General features: G+C 34.3%; 1 protein-coding gene across 2 annotated transcripts in view; it reads left to right on the forward strand.

Annotated features, from left to right (window-relative positions):
- LOC109061746 (myotubularin-related protein 13-like) overlaps positions 1 to 18,976 on the forward strand; it is a 132,483-nt gene that overhangs the window by 75,731 nt on the left and 37,776 nt on the right. For both annotated transcript variants that reach the window (XM_042728612.1, XM_042728613.1), the window contains exons 16-17: positions 600 to 749; positions 12,900 to 12,968. In XM_042728612.1, coding sequence (XP_042584546.1) covers positions 600 to 749; positions 12,900 to 12,968 — 219 coding nt within the window. The remainder of the gene's footprint in view (positions 1 to 599; positions 750 to 12,899; positions 12,969 to 18,976) is intronic.

An 18,976-nucleotide genomic window follows, 5' to 3' on the forward strand; every position in this document is an offset into this window, starting at 1 on the left:
ACGTAAGAGGAAAGGGGTGAACAAACAGTCACACATATTCTTCTAATTTCCCTGCCCTTATCACTAATACTAATATTATTCTAACATTAACCGTGACTGCTGTTTGTCTAAAACATTTTTTAGGCTAAATAACTCCGTGCAGATTACCTGTAGCAAAGGAAATCTGTTCACAGAGGATGATTGGAGCCTGCTATCACATGCGTGTGTTTGCATTGGAATGGTAGCCAGCTACCTGCACACATTTGAGTTTAAATTGTAGGTTATACAATGCAAGCTTGCATCCCTTTACAGTTGTAAAAATGTTGTGCTTGCAGCTTAATGGTTTCTCTGAGCCAGTAAAGACATCACCTCCACACAACCTCTACTCCATCAGCCCGAGTAAACCTGAGCGGAGGGTGCTGCCTCTGTCTAGACTTAAAATCTCATCAATAACAACCGTTCTGGAATTTTAACTATAGGTCAGAGGTCAACTGGCTGGATTTAGCTGGAGCGATTGCACCCTTTGCATGCTCGTATACAAGCGAAACACTTTAGGTGGATGGTGAGCACTTAAAAAGCGTATGTTTTAGTAATGTCTTTTTGGCTGCTGTTTCTTTCAGGCACTCCCTGCGGCTCTTCGGGCCCTGAAAGGCAAAGCAGCACGCCAGTGCCTGACCGAAGAGCTCAGCCACCACGTGCAGCAGAACCGCGCTATCCTGGACCACCAGCAGTTTGATCATATCGTTCGCATGATGAACTGCGCTCTACAGGTGGGCATCAGTATTACCAGAATTTATTACCACAGCGACCTAAAAGCATAAGCCCCAGAGCAGTTAGTCAAGATATACGATTACTCCTGCCAGAGTTCCAGATCACAAAATACAGGAATGCTGCAGCACTAAAAACACTTGATTTTACTTTTCCAGTGCAGAGTTTCCTACAGTGTTATTCAGTGGTTGCCATTGCGCAAAAAAACAAAAAAAAAAACAAAAAAAAGTTTTCTTTAATATTTAAATATTGTATAATTGCAAAATACTGATTCTTTTAAACTGTAGTATTTAGGAGAAATACTCCCTTTAAAGTACTGCCGATGGGACCTCCTGATAGGATCCGTGACGTAAAGTAGCTTATTAATTAAACGCAAAGCCTGGAGTCGTTTTAGAGAGGGAACAGCAGATTTAGTGTTAAACAAACATCTCTGACAAGGCGAATCGAAATGAACCTTTTAGTTTCGAAGTTCCAGATTTTTCCAGAATTCTTCAGCCAGCACTGAGCCTGCATTGAGCCAGCATGACTTATTGCACTACTGATTTATTACACTATAGGATATAATACTGTTTTAATTCAGAAAAGTATTATTTATTGTGACAGTCTGGTACAGCTTACTGATCTATAAGATTTGTGCTTTCTGTAAGAGGGATGTTTGATGTATGTTAAGTTGTTTAGGTTTTGCATAACTTTGTATTTCGTGTCATAGCACCTCATGACTTATTTTGTGTCACATTCCTTTATAAGCGCTCACATTGCTATTAATCTCAGAGTAGGGTCCCACTGGTAGTCCCTCGTGTTTTACTACTTCACTACGTCGGTGTGGCTGAGAGGGGTTAATGATGCTGTGCAGTTTAAACAGCTAGCGACTTTTATAGAGTCACTGAACATTCCGAACATACTTTCGTCAAAATAATACAGACCAGCCTGGGCCGTGGATGTCAACATCTGCAGCCGAGCAGAGCAGGGTTGTCAGATCAGAAAGTTTTGAAAACAAAATTTAAAGAATCTACATTTATACATAAAAAAAATCAAACCCAGTACAGATTAAATGGTTTCATATAGTTGTGTCATCTGATAACTAAGCTGTATGTAGGTCTGTAATGTATTGTTTTCATTGGGAGATGAGAGACGTATGTGGAGGCGCTTTTAAAAGATGAAATGCATGTGCTATCAGTTATCAGAGTCTGTAAATCAAGACTGAAATGAGGCTGAGCAAGAGTGATTTCATGCAGATCTCCAGAGACTGTGTCAAGGACAAAGGTTTTTTGGCACAAAAAGGCAACAACATGACATGGAACAGGGCTGAAGATGCCAAGCTATATGAAGAGCATATGGACAGCCAATTTGTCTGATAATCATCAACCTAATAGAAAAAAACAAGCATGGAGCACAGCACTAACCTAAATATACCAATAACAATGAATACAGTTTTAAAAGTCATTCTTAATATAACCGTGATGTTCTGATCCTCATATTTTTTTCCTGAAAGTACACGGGGTACAACGAAAAAAAAAAGTAATTTTGGGGATTTTTATTACCTTGGTGTTCCCAGTCAAAAGTGACCGGCCTACAACTTATATATATATATATATATATATATATATATATATATGTATATATATATATATATATATGTATATAAATGTATCAACTTTTTGTTTTATTTCAGCACAGGTTATCAGTTTCATAGGCTTCATTGATATGAGCTTATGCGCCACACTTTTTGATGAAACTTTGCCAGAATTATCTACTAATAATGCTATTTCACTCGAAAACTGAGACGCATAAGATCAGATCATTGAGGCTTATGATCAAACAGTTACAAAATGTAATGGAAAATCTGTGCTAATCGAATGAAAACAAGTTGACAAAAAGATTGAGACCAAGATTTGGAGAAAATATAGCATAACAAGAGATCTACAAACTATTTTTAAAAGGTCAGTCATGTTTATTAGGAACACCAAATTAGGTAAAGGATTTTCAGCAGAGCACAACAAGGGTTAAATAGATAGCAAAGACCACAACTATAAGCATCATGGCATCATGGAATTAAAACAACAGCCAATCAAAATCCATCCTGCTTTAAAGAGTTGATCACCACATAACTGTGATGAACACTTGTAATTATGAGAATGTTATCATCCTTTGGTGTGGACACTAATAAAGTTGTCATTAAAGTTATTTTATAGTTATAGTTCTAGTGGTGAACATGCCTTTACAGCAGTTTTTAGAAGGAATATTCTCCTCCTCATTGAATGTAACAGAGATCATTGCATCAGACTGATGCTGTTACTACCGGACCTGTCGGAAACTTTTTGTTTTTGTTTTATGTAGGACATAAATCTTCCCCCTCAGATATGGCTGCTGAGCTGACGTTTAGGCTTCGTCAGTGGAAAGATTAATTCTGCTCGGAGCGTTTGGTATTTCAGATTTATCGGGGAGCTCATACATATTTTAGGTTCCTGACAGGTATGTGCTGTTTTCGAAGAACAAAACTTGAATAACAGAGCAAATAATGTGAGTTCATAGCCTTAATATTGGATCATCTTGCTCACAAGATGAGCATCACAAGAATTTTTTAATCATTTTGCTCTGGTAATGTAGCACCGCTGTATGGTGTGTTTTAAAAGCTCTTCACATTTTCGGGATAGTTTGTCATGACTTGGTCTCATGTGTGGCGCGAGGTCAGATGAGCTGTAAGACAAACAAAAATAGATTGCCTGGACACTCTAATTGCTTTCATATTACTTTGTGGGTGCTTTCAACGCCTTCAACGAAGAGCTGCGACAGACAGCAGAGACGCCAGTTATTACTCAAGCTATGTTTTTTGTTATCTTGTCTACACTAAGAATAGCTGGAGATATAATTGCACAGACACAGACATTTTTACCATAAATCTGTTCTTGTTTTTGATTTCTTTTTTTCTGACTCAGTGAATTTCTCACATTGTTGCTGTGTGTTTGATTTTTCTCAACGGCAAATGATGCAACAAACTAGAATGTTCCCTTTATGAACTAAATGTATTACACTGCAAAGTGAACACAGCAATAATAAAGTTGTCTAGTCGTTCACCACATTACGCAACCTAGTTTCATCTAGCTGTGCATGTTACTCTCTTACAATGTAGATTTGGTGTAAAATTTATATGTAATTACATTTATTTAGGGCTATTATTGTCTTTGTGATGAGGGTTTTACTAAGGTCCTTCATGCCAAGGGTTTTCAAACTTTCTTACAATTTTTCTGTAAACTGCGAGTGCTAAGGGCTTCATGGAAACATTCATGAAAAACAGTGTAAAAAATGTAAAAATAAATAATTAAAATGATTATAATATAAATAAAAATGTGATAAGATTAAAATTAGATTAAAGTTATGAGCAAGTACATAACAGTATAATATTATAAGTAGAAAAGTAATGTAATTTAATATTAATATTAGTTAACATAATATTTTTACAAATATTATCCATATTGCATTTTAGACATATTTATAATATAATTTTTTAACAGTATAAATTGGGTGTATATACAACTATATAGATACCCTACGAATCTGCATTTATTTGATAAATTAAGTAAAAAATGTAATTAATTAGATCATGTTTTCTTATAATAATCAAGAATGAAAGCTTCAGAATTTACAAATATTTATTTGGTAAATTAATCCAATTAATTCACCAAAGGTACTAATAAAGAAGTAATATATGAATCATGAAGAAGAGCATCAGAATAAGCAAATATTTATTTGATAAATGAATCAGATTCGTTCACAAAAGGTGTTAACAAAGAAGTAGTAGTTTTTTATTAATCATGAAGAAGAACATTAGGATAAGCAGATATTTATTTAATAAATGAGTCAGATTAATTCCCAAAAAGAAAGAAAAACACTAAGATATGCAAATACTTAAACCTGAGTGCGTTCCATTTGTATTTCTGATAGCAGCAAGCGTCATTGGAATAAATCACACACACCGGCACTGACAAACATTTGTAACATCCGTTCCTGCTTCCTTGAATCATCACATTGCTTTTGTTTAAAAGCTAGATGACATTTATTGTTTTTTTCCCAACTGTTTGTTATAATATGTAGACAATATAATTGTCATCCAAACATGTGCATGACCTCAGGCGTCTGGACTCTGGATCCATCAGTTTGAGGTCGGCAGTTTTGCGTACTCAGTGTGCGACAGATGTAGAAGACGGAGCCGTGGTACCACATCCCTTCTTCACAACGCTGCCGATCCCAGCGGAGCAAGCCTGACTTTACGCAACTTCTCAGAAAATCGGAGAGCTGTTAACACATATTTGTTGTGCATTCTTCGGGTGTTTACTGTTGACGACCGTTGACATAAAGGACACCTCCCGGTTTGATTTCAGACGTAAGAATGGAGCCCGAGTCAGTGCTCTTGAACTGTACTTATCTGGCCAGACAAAAAATCTGAAAGACCTTATCGTTTTTAAAACAAACTCATAACAAGCTCATTAATAAGGCTAATTTACAGAGTCTTGTTTTCTTCTGTGTGCGGTATGTCCAGCTGCGGCAGGTTCTGGAGCTGAATGTTGTGCAAGCCCAGCAGAGCTCTGGCATGCGATGAAGTGGAGATGCACTATGGCATCCCAGTCATTTCCTGTGCCGCAGGGTTACGGGCCAGCTCTGGCCTGCTTTATCGGCGGGGGGCCCTTGCAAACACTTACTCAGCCTGTCAGTCACACGCACATTTGTTTTAGGGAAGCAATCAGAGCTTTGCACATCTGTTCTGCAGACTGCAGGAACAGTACAGTACAGCAGGCGTTTGCTGAAGGTGCTCTGTCATTCATCAGGGATGTGATTTTTCCGTATAAATATGGATTTCCGTGTTTTCCGACCTCTGAGGGACGACCCATGTGATTCGCGTTTAGAGTTTTTTCTTCTTTTTTTTGAGGGGTGGGGGGGCTGGGGGGTAGGTTGGTAACTGCATGATGATTGAAATCGTGCAAATGGCCTCAAGCTATTACCTAAATAAACTGCGAAAAGAAACATCACGGATGGATTGGTCCTGAGAGCACTGCACACTCGTGGCGCCATCTGCAGGACAGTTAAAAGCGTTCAAATGATTCAAAGCACCAAACGCAAGCAGAATCAGTGCTGAAACCTGTTACTCGACCTGATGAGAATTTGAGATTGCTAATGCTGTTATAAAATTCACAACGGTTATGCTGTAATTATATAATAGGCTGTAGTGTGACGCGCTACATGTTTGCTGTTACAGTACTGTTTTTGGTTTCGACTCACTGTAAAGTGCCGGTTCTTGGTTTGAGCTGCTTTCGTTTGCATTTGAGAACGCAACATTCATCAATAGAAACGTTTATAAATCTGTTGTTGTTTACAAAGCAGTTTCAGTGTCACATGATCCTTCAGAAATCATTCACACACATATGCTCATTTGCTGCCCAAGAAACATTTCTCATTATAAATGTTAAAAACAGTTTTGCTGCTTAATATTTTTGTGGAAACAATGATACCACTTAAACATTTGTATAAGATTTAAAAAAGAGAGAGAAATTAATAGTTTTATTCATCATGCATGAAAGTGGCAAAAAGTGAATGAAGACATTTAAAATGATTTCTATTTGATAAAGGCATTAACAAATATAATTAATATATTTGATAAATGCAAATAAATGCTGTTCATTAAACTTTACATTTATCAACCATTCCTGAAAAATAATCATAATTTCCACACAAAATATGAAGCAGCAAAAAATGTTTTCAACATTGATAATAAACAGAAATGTTTATTGAGAGTCAAATAAATTGTAATGATTTCTAAAAGATCATGTGACACTGAAAACTGGAGTAATGATGAAGAAAATTCTGTATAATTAACATTTTAATAAATTAACATTTTATAATGTATTAAAAATGAAAACTTTTTTTGTATTTGTAATAATATTTCACAATATTTCTGTTTTTTTTTTTTTGTTTGTTTTTTAACTTTATTTTGATCAAATAAATTCAGCCTTGATGAGCAGAAGATAGTTATTTCAAAATCATTAATAACTGTAATGTTTGTAAACTTTTGGCAGGTACTTTAATAATAACAACAATTCTGTATACTTTACTATAATATATTATATATTATTATATTGTTGTCATGATTATTTAATGCTGCTTTTTATTTTTTTTACAATATAAGATTATATATTTTAATGTGCTAATGTGCAATATGAGATTATATTATTAAAAATATAATCTTTTTTTATATAATTTTATTATTATTAAAAAGATTATTAAAAATATATATTTTACCACATTAAAATATTATTTTAATGTGCTAAAATATATATTTTTAATAATGAATGCTGGGCGTGGTCAGATTTTTTTTTTTTAATTTTGTCACTAGCTGATCACATGCCTGATTCATTTACATTAATAGTTCCCACTGCGTCAAATACACACTGAACAGAACGTTAAAATTTCCATCCACTGTAAACAAGCTTTTTGCTCTTGCACTGCACACGTACTACACATTAAGAAATCTGAAAAGTTTTTGTTTCATATGTTCTTTGGTGTGCATAATTTTTTAATTTATATAAACTTCTTATTAGGTTCTTTGCTGTTTATTTAGGTCCTTTTTGTTTTTTTGGAAAGTATCTAAATTTTTCTTGACAAAAACTTGCTGAAAATACAGACTTGTAACCCGTTGAACTTTGGAAATAGCAAATGATGACAAGATGAACTTGTTAAACAAGATAAACGGTATATGCTTAATTTCATGGTAAGTGTGCGATTAATCTGGATAATTTGCACAAAAAGTGTTTTAATCTATTGACAGCCCTAATTCTAAGTACTAAAGTTTATCAAAATAAATATTTGAATATTTAAAATGCTTTTTTGTCAAAGCCAATTATTATTTTGACTTTATAATATTTATAATACTTTTTACAATTATATTATATTTTGAAGTTTATTGAAAAGAGAAACATTATTGTAAATATTTGAATATTTATTTTTATTATACCAAATTCCATTATTATATTATATTATATTATATTATATTATATTATATTATATTAAACAACTAGTTCCATTAAAAAGAGAAATATTTAAAATAATTGTAACTCTTTGAAATAATTCAAATGTTATTACTATTATGGACTTCACGATATAAACAATTATATTATATATTATATTAACTACTAAAGTTGATCAAAGAGAGAATCTTTTTAAATAATTGTAAATATTTGAATAATCATAATATTTAAAATAAGTTCACAGTCTTCTCAGGAAATGACCTAGCCCTATTTTACTATATGATTCCAAGCTAAATATGAATAATTTAGGTTTATGTGTATTAGTGTTACACTAGGTTAACTAAAAAGTTTAAGTTAATTGCAGCATTTAGAAAAATCATCAGCCAAAATTTGTAATCATGGCAGCCCTAATCATGCATGCGCATTGACAGCATGACACAAAACTGCTTTAATTCTTATGTGATTATAAGAACTAAAAACTAAAATGATAGGGGAAATAACATGAAGATTTCATTTCAGGGTGAAATATCCCTTTAAAGTAAACTTGTTATCTGCACATTCAGATAAGTTCTGTAACTGACAGATAATCGTTTGCGAGGCATACTGGGATCTCACATTATTTTTTATTTAAAGTCTAGGTCTAGGTGAGCCACCTGCTGATTTCATTTCTTTTCCTCATTTGTCTGCAGTTGTTTTGCCACCGCTGCTTGTGAACTCTAGAGCAGAGATCCATTGTGCTCAATTCTTTTTCTTGGAAAAAGAGCATTCAGTGGATGATATCTGACTTGCGGTCAGATGAACTTACGCAATGCTCTGTGAAAGCTGCAGAAATAAATGTGCTGGGAAGTTGTGAAGAGCATCATTCCCATGTTGAACAAGTGCAGCTTCCCCAGGATGCCTTCCCATGAGGCCAGGTAAAAAAGAGGAGGATTTCTGTTTGGCTCAGCCTCACTGACTTAACAAACGTCTAAGATAGGATATGTTTTTGCAATAAAAGTAGTTCGATTTTTTTAATCTTTGCAGAAAATGTGTAATGCTTGCTTGCCCGTATAAAAGCAATCACACTTTTAGGTTGTTGATGGTTGCTGTGTGGTTGCTAAGGTTTTCTGGGTGGTTGCTAGGGTGCTGCTTAGGTGTTCTGGCTGATTGTTAGGTGGTTCTGTACTGTATCGATTCAAAAGTGTATGGCTCTTGTCTTTCTTTAAGCATCAGTGTGTGGGATTTGTTTTATCACTTGGCAAGCATAAATTGTAAATTTTATTGCTTGCGGAAAAAACAATTAATAATTATGATTGTTTAATGTTTTTGAAAAATGTCTATTTTATTATTTTACTGTTATTTTATCAAAAATACAGTAAAACAGTAATATTGTTAAATATTATTTCAATTAAAAATATATATATTAAATATATATTAATATAAATATATTAAAAAATTTCTATTTTAATATATTTTATTTTTGAATGTAATTCATTCTTGTCATGGTAAAGCTGTATTTTCAGCATCATTACTGCAGTCTCTAGTGCTACATGATCCTTAAGAAATTATTATAATATGCTGATTTGATGCAGAATTATTGTTGGTGCTCAGTTATTAATAATTGTGGAGAACAGTTTTTTTGTGGATTTTTTTTTAGTTGAACCATGGATTTAGTTTGTGCTTGCTAATTACAGGTATTAATCTCTCTCCGTTTTTTTATTTTTTATCTTATGTTACTTATAACATTTTCAGTGGTAAAAAATATTAAGCACAAGATATGTTTCTCGAGCATAAAATCAGCATATTAGAATGATTTCTGAAGGATCGTGTTACACTGAAGACTGCAGTAATTCAATTTGCCGTCACAGGGATAAATCACACTTTAAAATGGATTAAAATAAAAAACAGTTCTTTTAAATTTATATAATATTTCACAATATATAGTAATACATTTTTACTGTATCTTTGATAATATAAATACAGCCTTTGTAAGCCTTTGTGTTTCAAAAACATTAAAAAAAAAATTCTTTATTACTCCTAACTTTTGAACAGTAGTGTATCATTCATGTACGTATCTCAAGTTCAACTTTGAAACCATGAAGAATAGAATGAGGAATAGTAGTAGCATGTTTTTATACATTTAAATTGATCACAACTTCTGTTTTAGAGAAGCATTCCTAGAAAGCGATTAAAATAAAGCTTTTGGTTTAGAGGAAGTTGACTTGTTCCCTTTCCTGCCTCACAGCGAACAGTGTGCGAGTGCAACTATTTGAGTGAAACAGGATGCAAATGAGTCACATCATGTGACTGCAGATCCCATAGCAGACTGAATTATAGGGAACGACGTGTCACATTACACGTGCATTTCCATAGACACCATTCAGACCACTCGCACTTGTGCAGCAGCACGTATAGTTTGTGATGAGTCACAGTCACTCAAAATCCTCCCTCCTTTCTGGATGTGCTGTCCTGCAGCAGACAAACTACACTCTACTGACCAGTCTTGACCTCTTGGTAATTTACATCATGAGTGACATGTCTCATTACTGGCATTTAAGTGTATGTGTGTGATTATTGTACGTACTGAGCTGAATATGTAATAACTTGAAGGATGTCTCATATGGGTCATTAAAAAAAATAGTAAGAGTCTCCAGAATTAAAATTGGTTTCATGTGGTCTTGAAAAGCTTTTAATTAAATTATTAAAAAAAAAAAGTTTACATTTATTTTACATTTGAAATTTACATTTCCACTTGCTCTGTTTTTTGTTGTTTTGGTGATTAAATCAACTATTTTAGATCACCGCTCGAGTTGAACGTGACGCATCCAGTGTGTGTGTAAAACCTGTTGTAGATGCCACACTGTGCTTTTGCCCGGTTTGTCACTGCCATATTTTGCTATTTTGATGAGATAATCATCAAGTATTCTAAAACAAACGCAAGTAAAGAAAATTACCTTTAAAGTTGTCCAAATGAAGTTATTAGAAATGCGTATTACTAATCAAAAATTCCGTTTGGATATGTTTATGATAGGCAATTTACAAAATATCATCATGAAACATGATCTTTACTTACTATCCTAATGATTTTTGACATAAAAGAAAAATTTATAATTTTGACCCATACAATGTATTGTTGGTTATTGCTACAAATATACTTGTGCTACTTATGGCTGGTTTTGTGCTCCAGGGTCACAAATGGTAACACTTAACCATTTGTAACTTTAAGAATAATGTTTATATCAACATTTACTATTACAAATACCTTTTTAAATTTTAAAGTTTCTTTTTGTTAACATTAGTTAATAAATTATAAACTAACTTTTAATGAGCAATATAATAATTAATATTAATATTTTTGTTCATTTGCAAAGTATGGTTCAGTACTGTGTGTGTGTGTGTGTGTGTGTGTGTGTGTGTGTGTGTGTGTGTGTGTGTGTGTGTTTAATGGTAATGCATTATTTTAGTTTTCATTCAGTATCCATTTTAATAGCTATCGGTTGATTAATCGGTATCGACCAGTGTGGTCCAACCTAGCTATTGGTATCTGTAAAATTGGTCGACCTCTATCTAACATGTTTGTTTCTTCATTGGAACGGATTTGCTTACCAGTGGATCCTCTGCAGTGAATGGGTGCCATCAGAAGAGTCCAAATATTAATTGATGGACTGGAGTCATGTGGATTACTTGTGGATTATCGTGATGTTTTTATCAGCTGTTTGGACTCTCATTCTGTCCACTGGTGAGCAAGTGATGTGATTTAACATATTATCTGATATTTTAAGAGATATAGTGACTTCTCTGTGATACCATGTCCAGTTTTCCTGTGTTTTTTTCTAGCTGCGTGTTGCGCAACATTAATTTTTGGCTAACCAAAGTTTTTAATAAAAGCAGTAGAGCTGTTTTCTTAAAAATTATAGTGAAAGATTTTCAAGAATTTCATTCATGGTAGACATCCCTTAGACCTGGGTGATCCTGGGACATATCTGGGGACCAGAATATCTTCGACCTGTAAACAACAAATAAGCAACCACTTAGCATCATGTTGGGTTTTGCACAGACAAACACCACTAACATTGTCTTCAGGAAAATCTAGTCTGAGCAGGATAAGGTCTCCCCGCAGAATAATTGGGATCTTTTATGGTAAAGGATTACAGACTTTGCTCCGAGTTCATTTCCAGTGATTTAATTGTGTACAGAAGCTTAGAATGATGGAACGTTCCAGCTCCTCTGGCAAACAACACAATTTATTCCAAACCTGAGAAAGAGAAATAGCGCATGCTGCACGATACATGGGGGGTCAGACACGCAAGATCTGTGCAGGAACTGATGTTTTAGATTTGCCTCTGTCTTTACATTCAGATGTTTATGCCAGGATGGAGAAGAGAGATGGTGACTGGGTTTTGTATAGAAATATAATCCTGGTGTTGCTTCCAGCAGCTTATATAAGACAATATAAAATGTATAAAAGTGACAAATTGTTTAAAAATAAACATGCTTTTATTGTAGATAAAGATTTTGTTTAACAGAGTGCCACATCATACACTACAAATCGTGAATCAGGAACTTTTCATAAAGCTATAAAACCAAGAACTATTTTTTCATTAAAAAGCAGTCATCTGGATTTGAGTATTTCCAAGATCCTATTAAAATATAATGTCAGTCCCAGACCAGTTGATCTTTTTATGCAACAACTTTTGATTTAATAGCTTTGTCCAGTTTAAATATGACAGTGTCATGTCAGTTAAGAATTTAAAATATGCAACTTCTAAATTCATAATTGGAACAGCATGAAAACTGGCTTTTCCAATTTACATGATTATATAAAATATTAAAAGCATAAGCATTAAAACAGCTCCAAAGCATTGGAAACCAACTGAATGGAGCCCAAGCCAAAAATAAGCACAACTTCTTTGTTTTTCCATATACAGTATGTTTATCTATATTCATAAAAAAAAAAAAAAAAAAAAATGTGATGCCTGGACATGCAACCAATAGTATGACGTATTGTCATGCCTTGGTAATGACACTTATATAACATAAAGGGAAAATAGCAAGTGATGTCATGTTTTGTGCACAATTGGCCAAAGCTCTTTTTATCATCAGTTTATATACTTCAGTGATATCGTCTAACATCTCTCTGTCTCTGTTTACTCGCAGGACTGCTCCAGCTCAGAGGAATACACTGTAGCCGCCGCCTTGCTGCCCCTGACAACGGCCTTCTATCGGGTAAGTAAGAGTTGAGGTCAGGCTAACAGCAGGCATACTGGCAGCTCTAGTTACTGGATCTTAATCACAGCACATCAACACTGGCATCAACGTTCACTAAAGCTGGAAGAAGGGAACAATTTCCACCTGTCTCCATCTGCTCAGTTTAACTCTTAAGGCCCCGATATACTTCAAGAATGAACTGTGTAATCCAGCCAAAACAAAGTTTGTTTGGAGTTCATTACGAGAGTTTGAAACAGCTTGTCAGTGCAAACTTTCCAAAACACCTTCAAACTACCATTGATCCATGGCTATTATGCAATATATTCTCTGGTTCATTTCTTCTGTTCATTCCGTCGAGATCAGACGTTCACGAGTGAAAACATGAGCATGCTGCAGAGCTGCTTTATAGTAGGGATTGAAGTTGTAATTCCAATTGAAAGCGACGCTGACACTGTTTTTCATGTTTATTTTGTAAAGCTTCTTGCTTTGAAGCAATCTATCTGTAAAGTGCTATAGACAGTAAATGAACATGACTTGTCTGGAGCGCAGAATTGCATAACTGGTTCATCCATATCAACATCGTTATGATCAGATGCTTTCTTAACTGCTGTTTTCTCACCACAGTCATTTTTAAAATGTATTTTGATATTGAGAGAAAAACGCACAGCACATATTTACATGTTCATATAAATGCCACTCTTAGAAGCGTGGCATTGCTTGTGTGTAGGTTGCAAATTTTGGCCAAATATTTTTGTTATTATATATCAATATGACTATAATAATGGTACAACTAATAATAATAATAACTATTAGTATTAGATAAAATACAAAAATTAAACAAAATCAGAAATATTGCTATGTAATATTTCACTGTAGAAAATGTATTTAGGAAAAATAATAAAATACATTTATTTTCAGAGTACATCTGTAAAATTACAATACCATTGAATTCACTTTCAAATAATTTTCAGTCAGAAATTGCAGCATCAAGATGTTCACTAAAAGTATATCACTGCTCAGGTATTCCTGAGTAAAACTTCCTTTTACTCCTCTAAGTGTAGAAGGGAAAAAACTTTGCTGTGAGTACATTTCGGCTTTGTGATCCACTCAATTCAGCCCATCGCTGAAGAAAACCACTAAGAAGCGTGACAGTCACTCTAGCCCAGTTTGGTTTTGCTGTGGTACAGTGGGAAAAGGGGGAAGTACGGGTGCAGGATTTGGAGAGTGTCTGGCTTTCAACACCAGTCCACCACGTACCCACATTATTGTTGTCATAGAGACAGACACAACTGACTCTGTTGCTTTTTAATTGTGGGCTGCTCTGTGATCCGTCTGCAGTGACTCACACTATGCACAGAAGACGTGATGTAATCAAATATCACGTTGGGGACCCTCATGTTCGTTTGTGGGACAATAGCACTTGAAAAAAGCCTTAGACACCTAAATGTAACACTATACATTATATATTTTCATGATCATCGTAAGCCAAAATCTTACGATAACATTGTTTCTTCCATCCAGGAATGGTTTTAAATTCCTTTGGGTTTGGAATGACCTGCAGGAAACTATAACTCTAAAATTAACGGTTTGCAGTTAATCAGAAAGTACTGTTGGAAAGATTGTACTTGAAAAGAACTTGAATTTCATACCTTGAAGAGGTTAGAAAGAGCTTCAGATCTTGATGTCAGGACATTGCAGGTACTGTAGTTGCCCAGGAGTTGCAAGCACTTGCTATGCACCTGCTAGGGCACTACAGCATATTGTTGCATATTGGATAGGGCTACATGATTTGGGAGAAAAATCTAATTGGAATTTATTTTCTTTTTTTTTTTCTGGAATTTATTTTTTTTTTTAATTAAAAATTTTAATTTTTTTAAGTTCCAGGTTTGCTTTTATTATTTGTAGGGCTGTACAATTTGTCCAAATGTTGTGATTATATATCAATAATGATAATAATAATTATTATTATTATTGTTGTTGTTACTAATAAATATTAAGCAAAATTGTACACTATTGTAATATTTCACTCCAAAAAATGTAATATTTAGAAAGATTAATATAATAATACATTTATTTTACAGTACAACTGTTAAAAAAATAATAAATACACACACACACGACACACACACATCTATATATATATATATATATATATATATATATACATATATATATATATATATATATATATATATATGTGTGTAGTATTTACTTGAAACAGTTTCCACTCAGAAATTGCAAGCAAATTTCACAAATCATTACAAAAAGAAACAGCAAGTAATGTGAAATTCTTAAGTAAAAAGACTGAAATAGTATATTCTTGTAAAAACCTACTCCAATATTTTAAATAACTAGTACGGTGTATTTATGTCTGTCTTAATTTCTTTCTTTCTTTTTTTTATTTACTTCTATCTGCACATGTGTAAAAGAACAAAAATCTTGTGCTTCTCTGTTCAACACACAGTTCATATACAAGGAATAATTTATGACAGGCCTTTTAATTATTAGAAAAATAACACACACCCAAATTATCTCAGATGTACTTTTACTGTGAACTGTGAACTTTTACACGTGTGTTAAAGAACAGAATGTTGTGTAACAGTGCTGGATAGTTACGTGTTAAGTTTAATCCTCAGGGCTAGTAGTTTGTTCACATGCAACTGAGCACCACTAATTAGTTATAGAGATACATAATCCGAAATGTTTCCACAGTCATTGTTCATTCATTTTAATTGATGAGATGCACCTGCCACAAACCGTTTTGGAGAGCTGCAGATTTCGTGCAGAGGCAAACGATTCAAGTCTTTCATTAAGACATCTGAAAGCTATTTCTTCAAACCTTGAATTTCCTGTTTTTCAGTTTTCCTGTTTCACATTTGCCATTTTTATGTAAGAGCCCATCCTGATTAAAGCATTACACTCAAAAGAGCTGACGGATTCGTGAAGCCCTCATGACAGAGACAAACAGCACATTCAACAAGAGAGATACATGAAACCTTGTTTGTTTTGCAGCGCTCCAGAAGGATTCATACCACTGATATCACACAAACCGAAGGCTAAATTATTAAAATCAACTCAAATATATTTTACGTATTACCTGAAATCAATTCTAATCCTAGCAAGATGCACTAAAATGCTGTGCAGTGGCTCTAATCTGTGTTCTGGCTATCCTTAGATGATCTCAGTGTCGCACAACAATTAAACCCTCATGCATTTTTCCGTGAGTCTGAGATCCACATGCCCTCCCCTTCACTCCCAGTAGCCTTGTACTAAACCACACTGCGTGTTATTGAGGTTCTCAGTGCATGCTTGGCAGGAGATAAAGGCTTCCCGCCACTGGATGACCCAACTGAAGTATGGACATTACCACAGACACACTAGAGCTCAGTGTTGCATTTGCATTCTTGAAGCGCAAGTGTGATCTCTCAATAAGAACACAAGAATTTTCATGATTCAAGGTATCATTCATAGCACAAATGGCTGAATATGAATGATCAATGAGTTATGCGTCTGGGATAAGGGTTTGTTTGAATCCCTAACTCTAAGTATGAGTAACTGCAATGCTTGTCTTAGCAAACACCTTTTTTTTAACCTCTGGGCCAAAGAGACTCAAAGGCTCGACCACAAAGTCAACAAAACAATTCCCACAAAGATCCGCTCCGTTTACAACTACCTCTTTGCCTTGATTTACAGCCTAAACCTTTTTCAGCATTGTAAATGAGGGCTTTTACGTAACCTGAATAACTCTTAACTCATTGTTTCTTGGCTTGGGAATGATTTTATGCCATGGATACCTCAAAGTCACCTAAAATGGAGATTTGTAGGATGAAAAACAACGTCATTGCTTTCTTTGTGAGAAATCACGCGCTCTCACACACGGTCAGGTTTGACGTAGCAGGTTAAAAGGTTTCTCGCAAGTGATCGGCACGCATCTCATTTAGCCTTTGAGCTCTGATTCATTCTCTTTCTTCTGGGAAATGCTGGGCCTCAGGGCAGTTAATTGATTTTAGTAACATACTGGGCTGTCATTCACAGATCATCACTCAAATAAAGCCTTCCTGCTCATTGAACAGTTAAAGATGGCATATAAAACTGTTTACAAGTGTTATAGTAGGCGATACTAGGTATGGAAAAAATTAGGTCAGAGTCTGGTTTTTGATATTGCATTTTAGGCTCATTTGCTCTTTGTATAAACAGGTTTTGAGCGTAAAATAATTTGTTTGCGACGTGACACAATCACAGTCATTCCAAACATATTTTATGTTTAATAACATTAATTTGGGGCAGGATTTTAGGTCAGTGAGATTTCAATGTGGGTCGGGACCCTGTAAAATGCCACAGTAGTCCAGTTAGTTCAACTGTCAAAACATCCTGTTGCTCAACACTTGACACTGCATTTGCATCCAATAAATCCAGTCATAAAAATAGAGTTTTTACAGAATAATGCAGAATGTCAAGGAATTTGGTGAATTTTGGATGAACAAATCAAAAGATGAGCTATAAACTTAATCAAATCGTGATGTGGTCTGTGAATATTAAAGAGCAAAAATAATTCTGCTTAATATGAAAAATATGAAGTCTGCTTGTTCTGTGTGTCTCTGTGTCAGTGATTGGCACAGTTGTCTGCTACACACTTACTGAAGCACATGTATTGCTTACTGTGTTTTCAGCATCTGCCATCTCACTATATGAGGACATGAAAACACACTTCATCTCCAGAGCTGCCCCAAGGCCATGTGTCCACCAAAGTGCTTTTTTAGCCAACTGAGAATGCCTGGTTGAAATGTGACAGTGATGAGCGCTGGGTTTTACCCCAGATTTGAACTTTCTTCAACTCTTACCACTGAGAAAAAACACAGAGCACGCAACACTCAGCGTAAAATACACATTCAGTGCCATGTCACACTCCTGCCGTCTTAGAAATGAAAACATTTGAAAGCCTTTGGTGGGCACACGGCCTAAGAGTCACTTCATCAGAATTTTTCCCCATTTCATTTGATAAAAACTATAAAGGGTTAGGGTTTCATTACAACCTTTCAAAATAAAAGTTTGGTTTAACTTGAACTTAAAGAAATTATATATTACTATTGCACAATAGAATGTGATTCTCAAAGTAATAATAATAATAAAACTATTAAAACTTAATTTTTTAAGAATTTAATTTTAACAGCTAACCTGTCATGCTGCACTTTGTTTGCAAAAAGGGGTTATTCAATTTTAATTTGATTTACATTTTAACCCTTAAAGACCTGGAACATTTTTGGGGCACCTGACATGCCTGCACTTTTGTTTTTTAAGACCTATTCTAGCAGTCAGCATCAATTCTCATATATTATTATAAATAGGAGAACTTGAAGTTTCAGTCTAGCTAATTTAAAGTTGCAGTTTTCCTTTTGTTTTCTCTAAAAATTAATGAATTTTCAGAATTTTAAGAAAAACGCAAGCAACAGTTGGGTGGTTTTTACTGTGTACTCAAACAGGAACTCCTGAATTTTGGATTTTTTTCTTTCTAAAGTTGTATCTGGGTGTTTTACACTTCCAAATAAATGTTTGTCTACATATAACATTCCCCAAGCAAGTTATAGCCATTTATTACAATATTGTAATAGGTGCTTTTCTGTGAAAAAAAGGTCTATTTAGTTTACTAACAATATAGATGTGTCCACAAACATTTAGAGAGTAAAGAAAACGGAATCAGTGTTATATAATAACAAAACAGACTCTTTTTTTTTTTTCAGGGAAATATATTTTCAATCCGAGTATGACCAACAACAAACACAAACTGTGCTGCTATTTAATGAAAACAATTGCACAATTTTTCCTGCAACAAAAATACAAACAGTGCAGATGATTCACAAAAAATAGTGAAAATTATCTTTATGAACTATATAAGAATGATTTACATAATATACATAATATAAATAATCAGTCCGCTGGCTGTACTCTGTGTTGGAATCGATTTTACCGGGGCATCACCAGCGACGCGAAGACATAAATTCCAGTGCATTATCCGATATGTACTGCTA

This window comes from Cyprinus carpio, chromosome B7 (assembly GCF_018340385.1).
Source record: "Cyprinus carpio isolate SPL01 chromosome B7, ASM1834038v1, whole genome shotgun sequence".
NCBI lineage: Eukaryota > Metazoa > Chordata > Actinopteri > Cypriniformes > Cyprinidae > Cyprinus > Cyprinus carpio.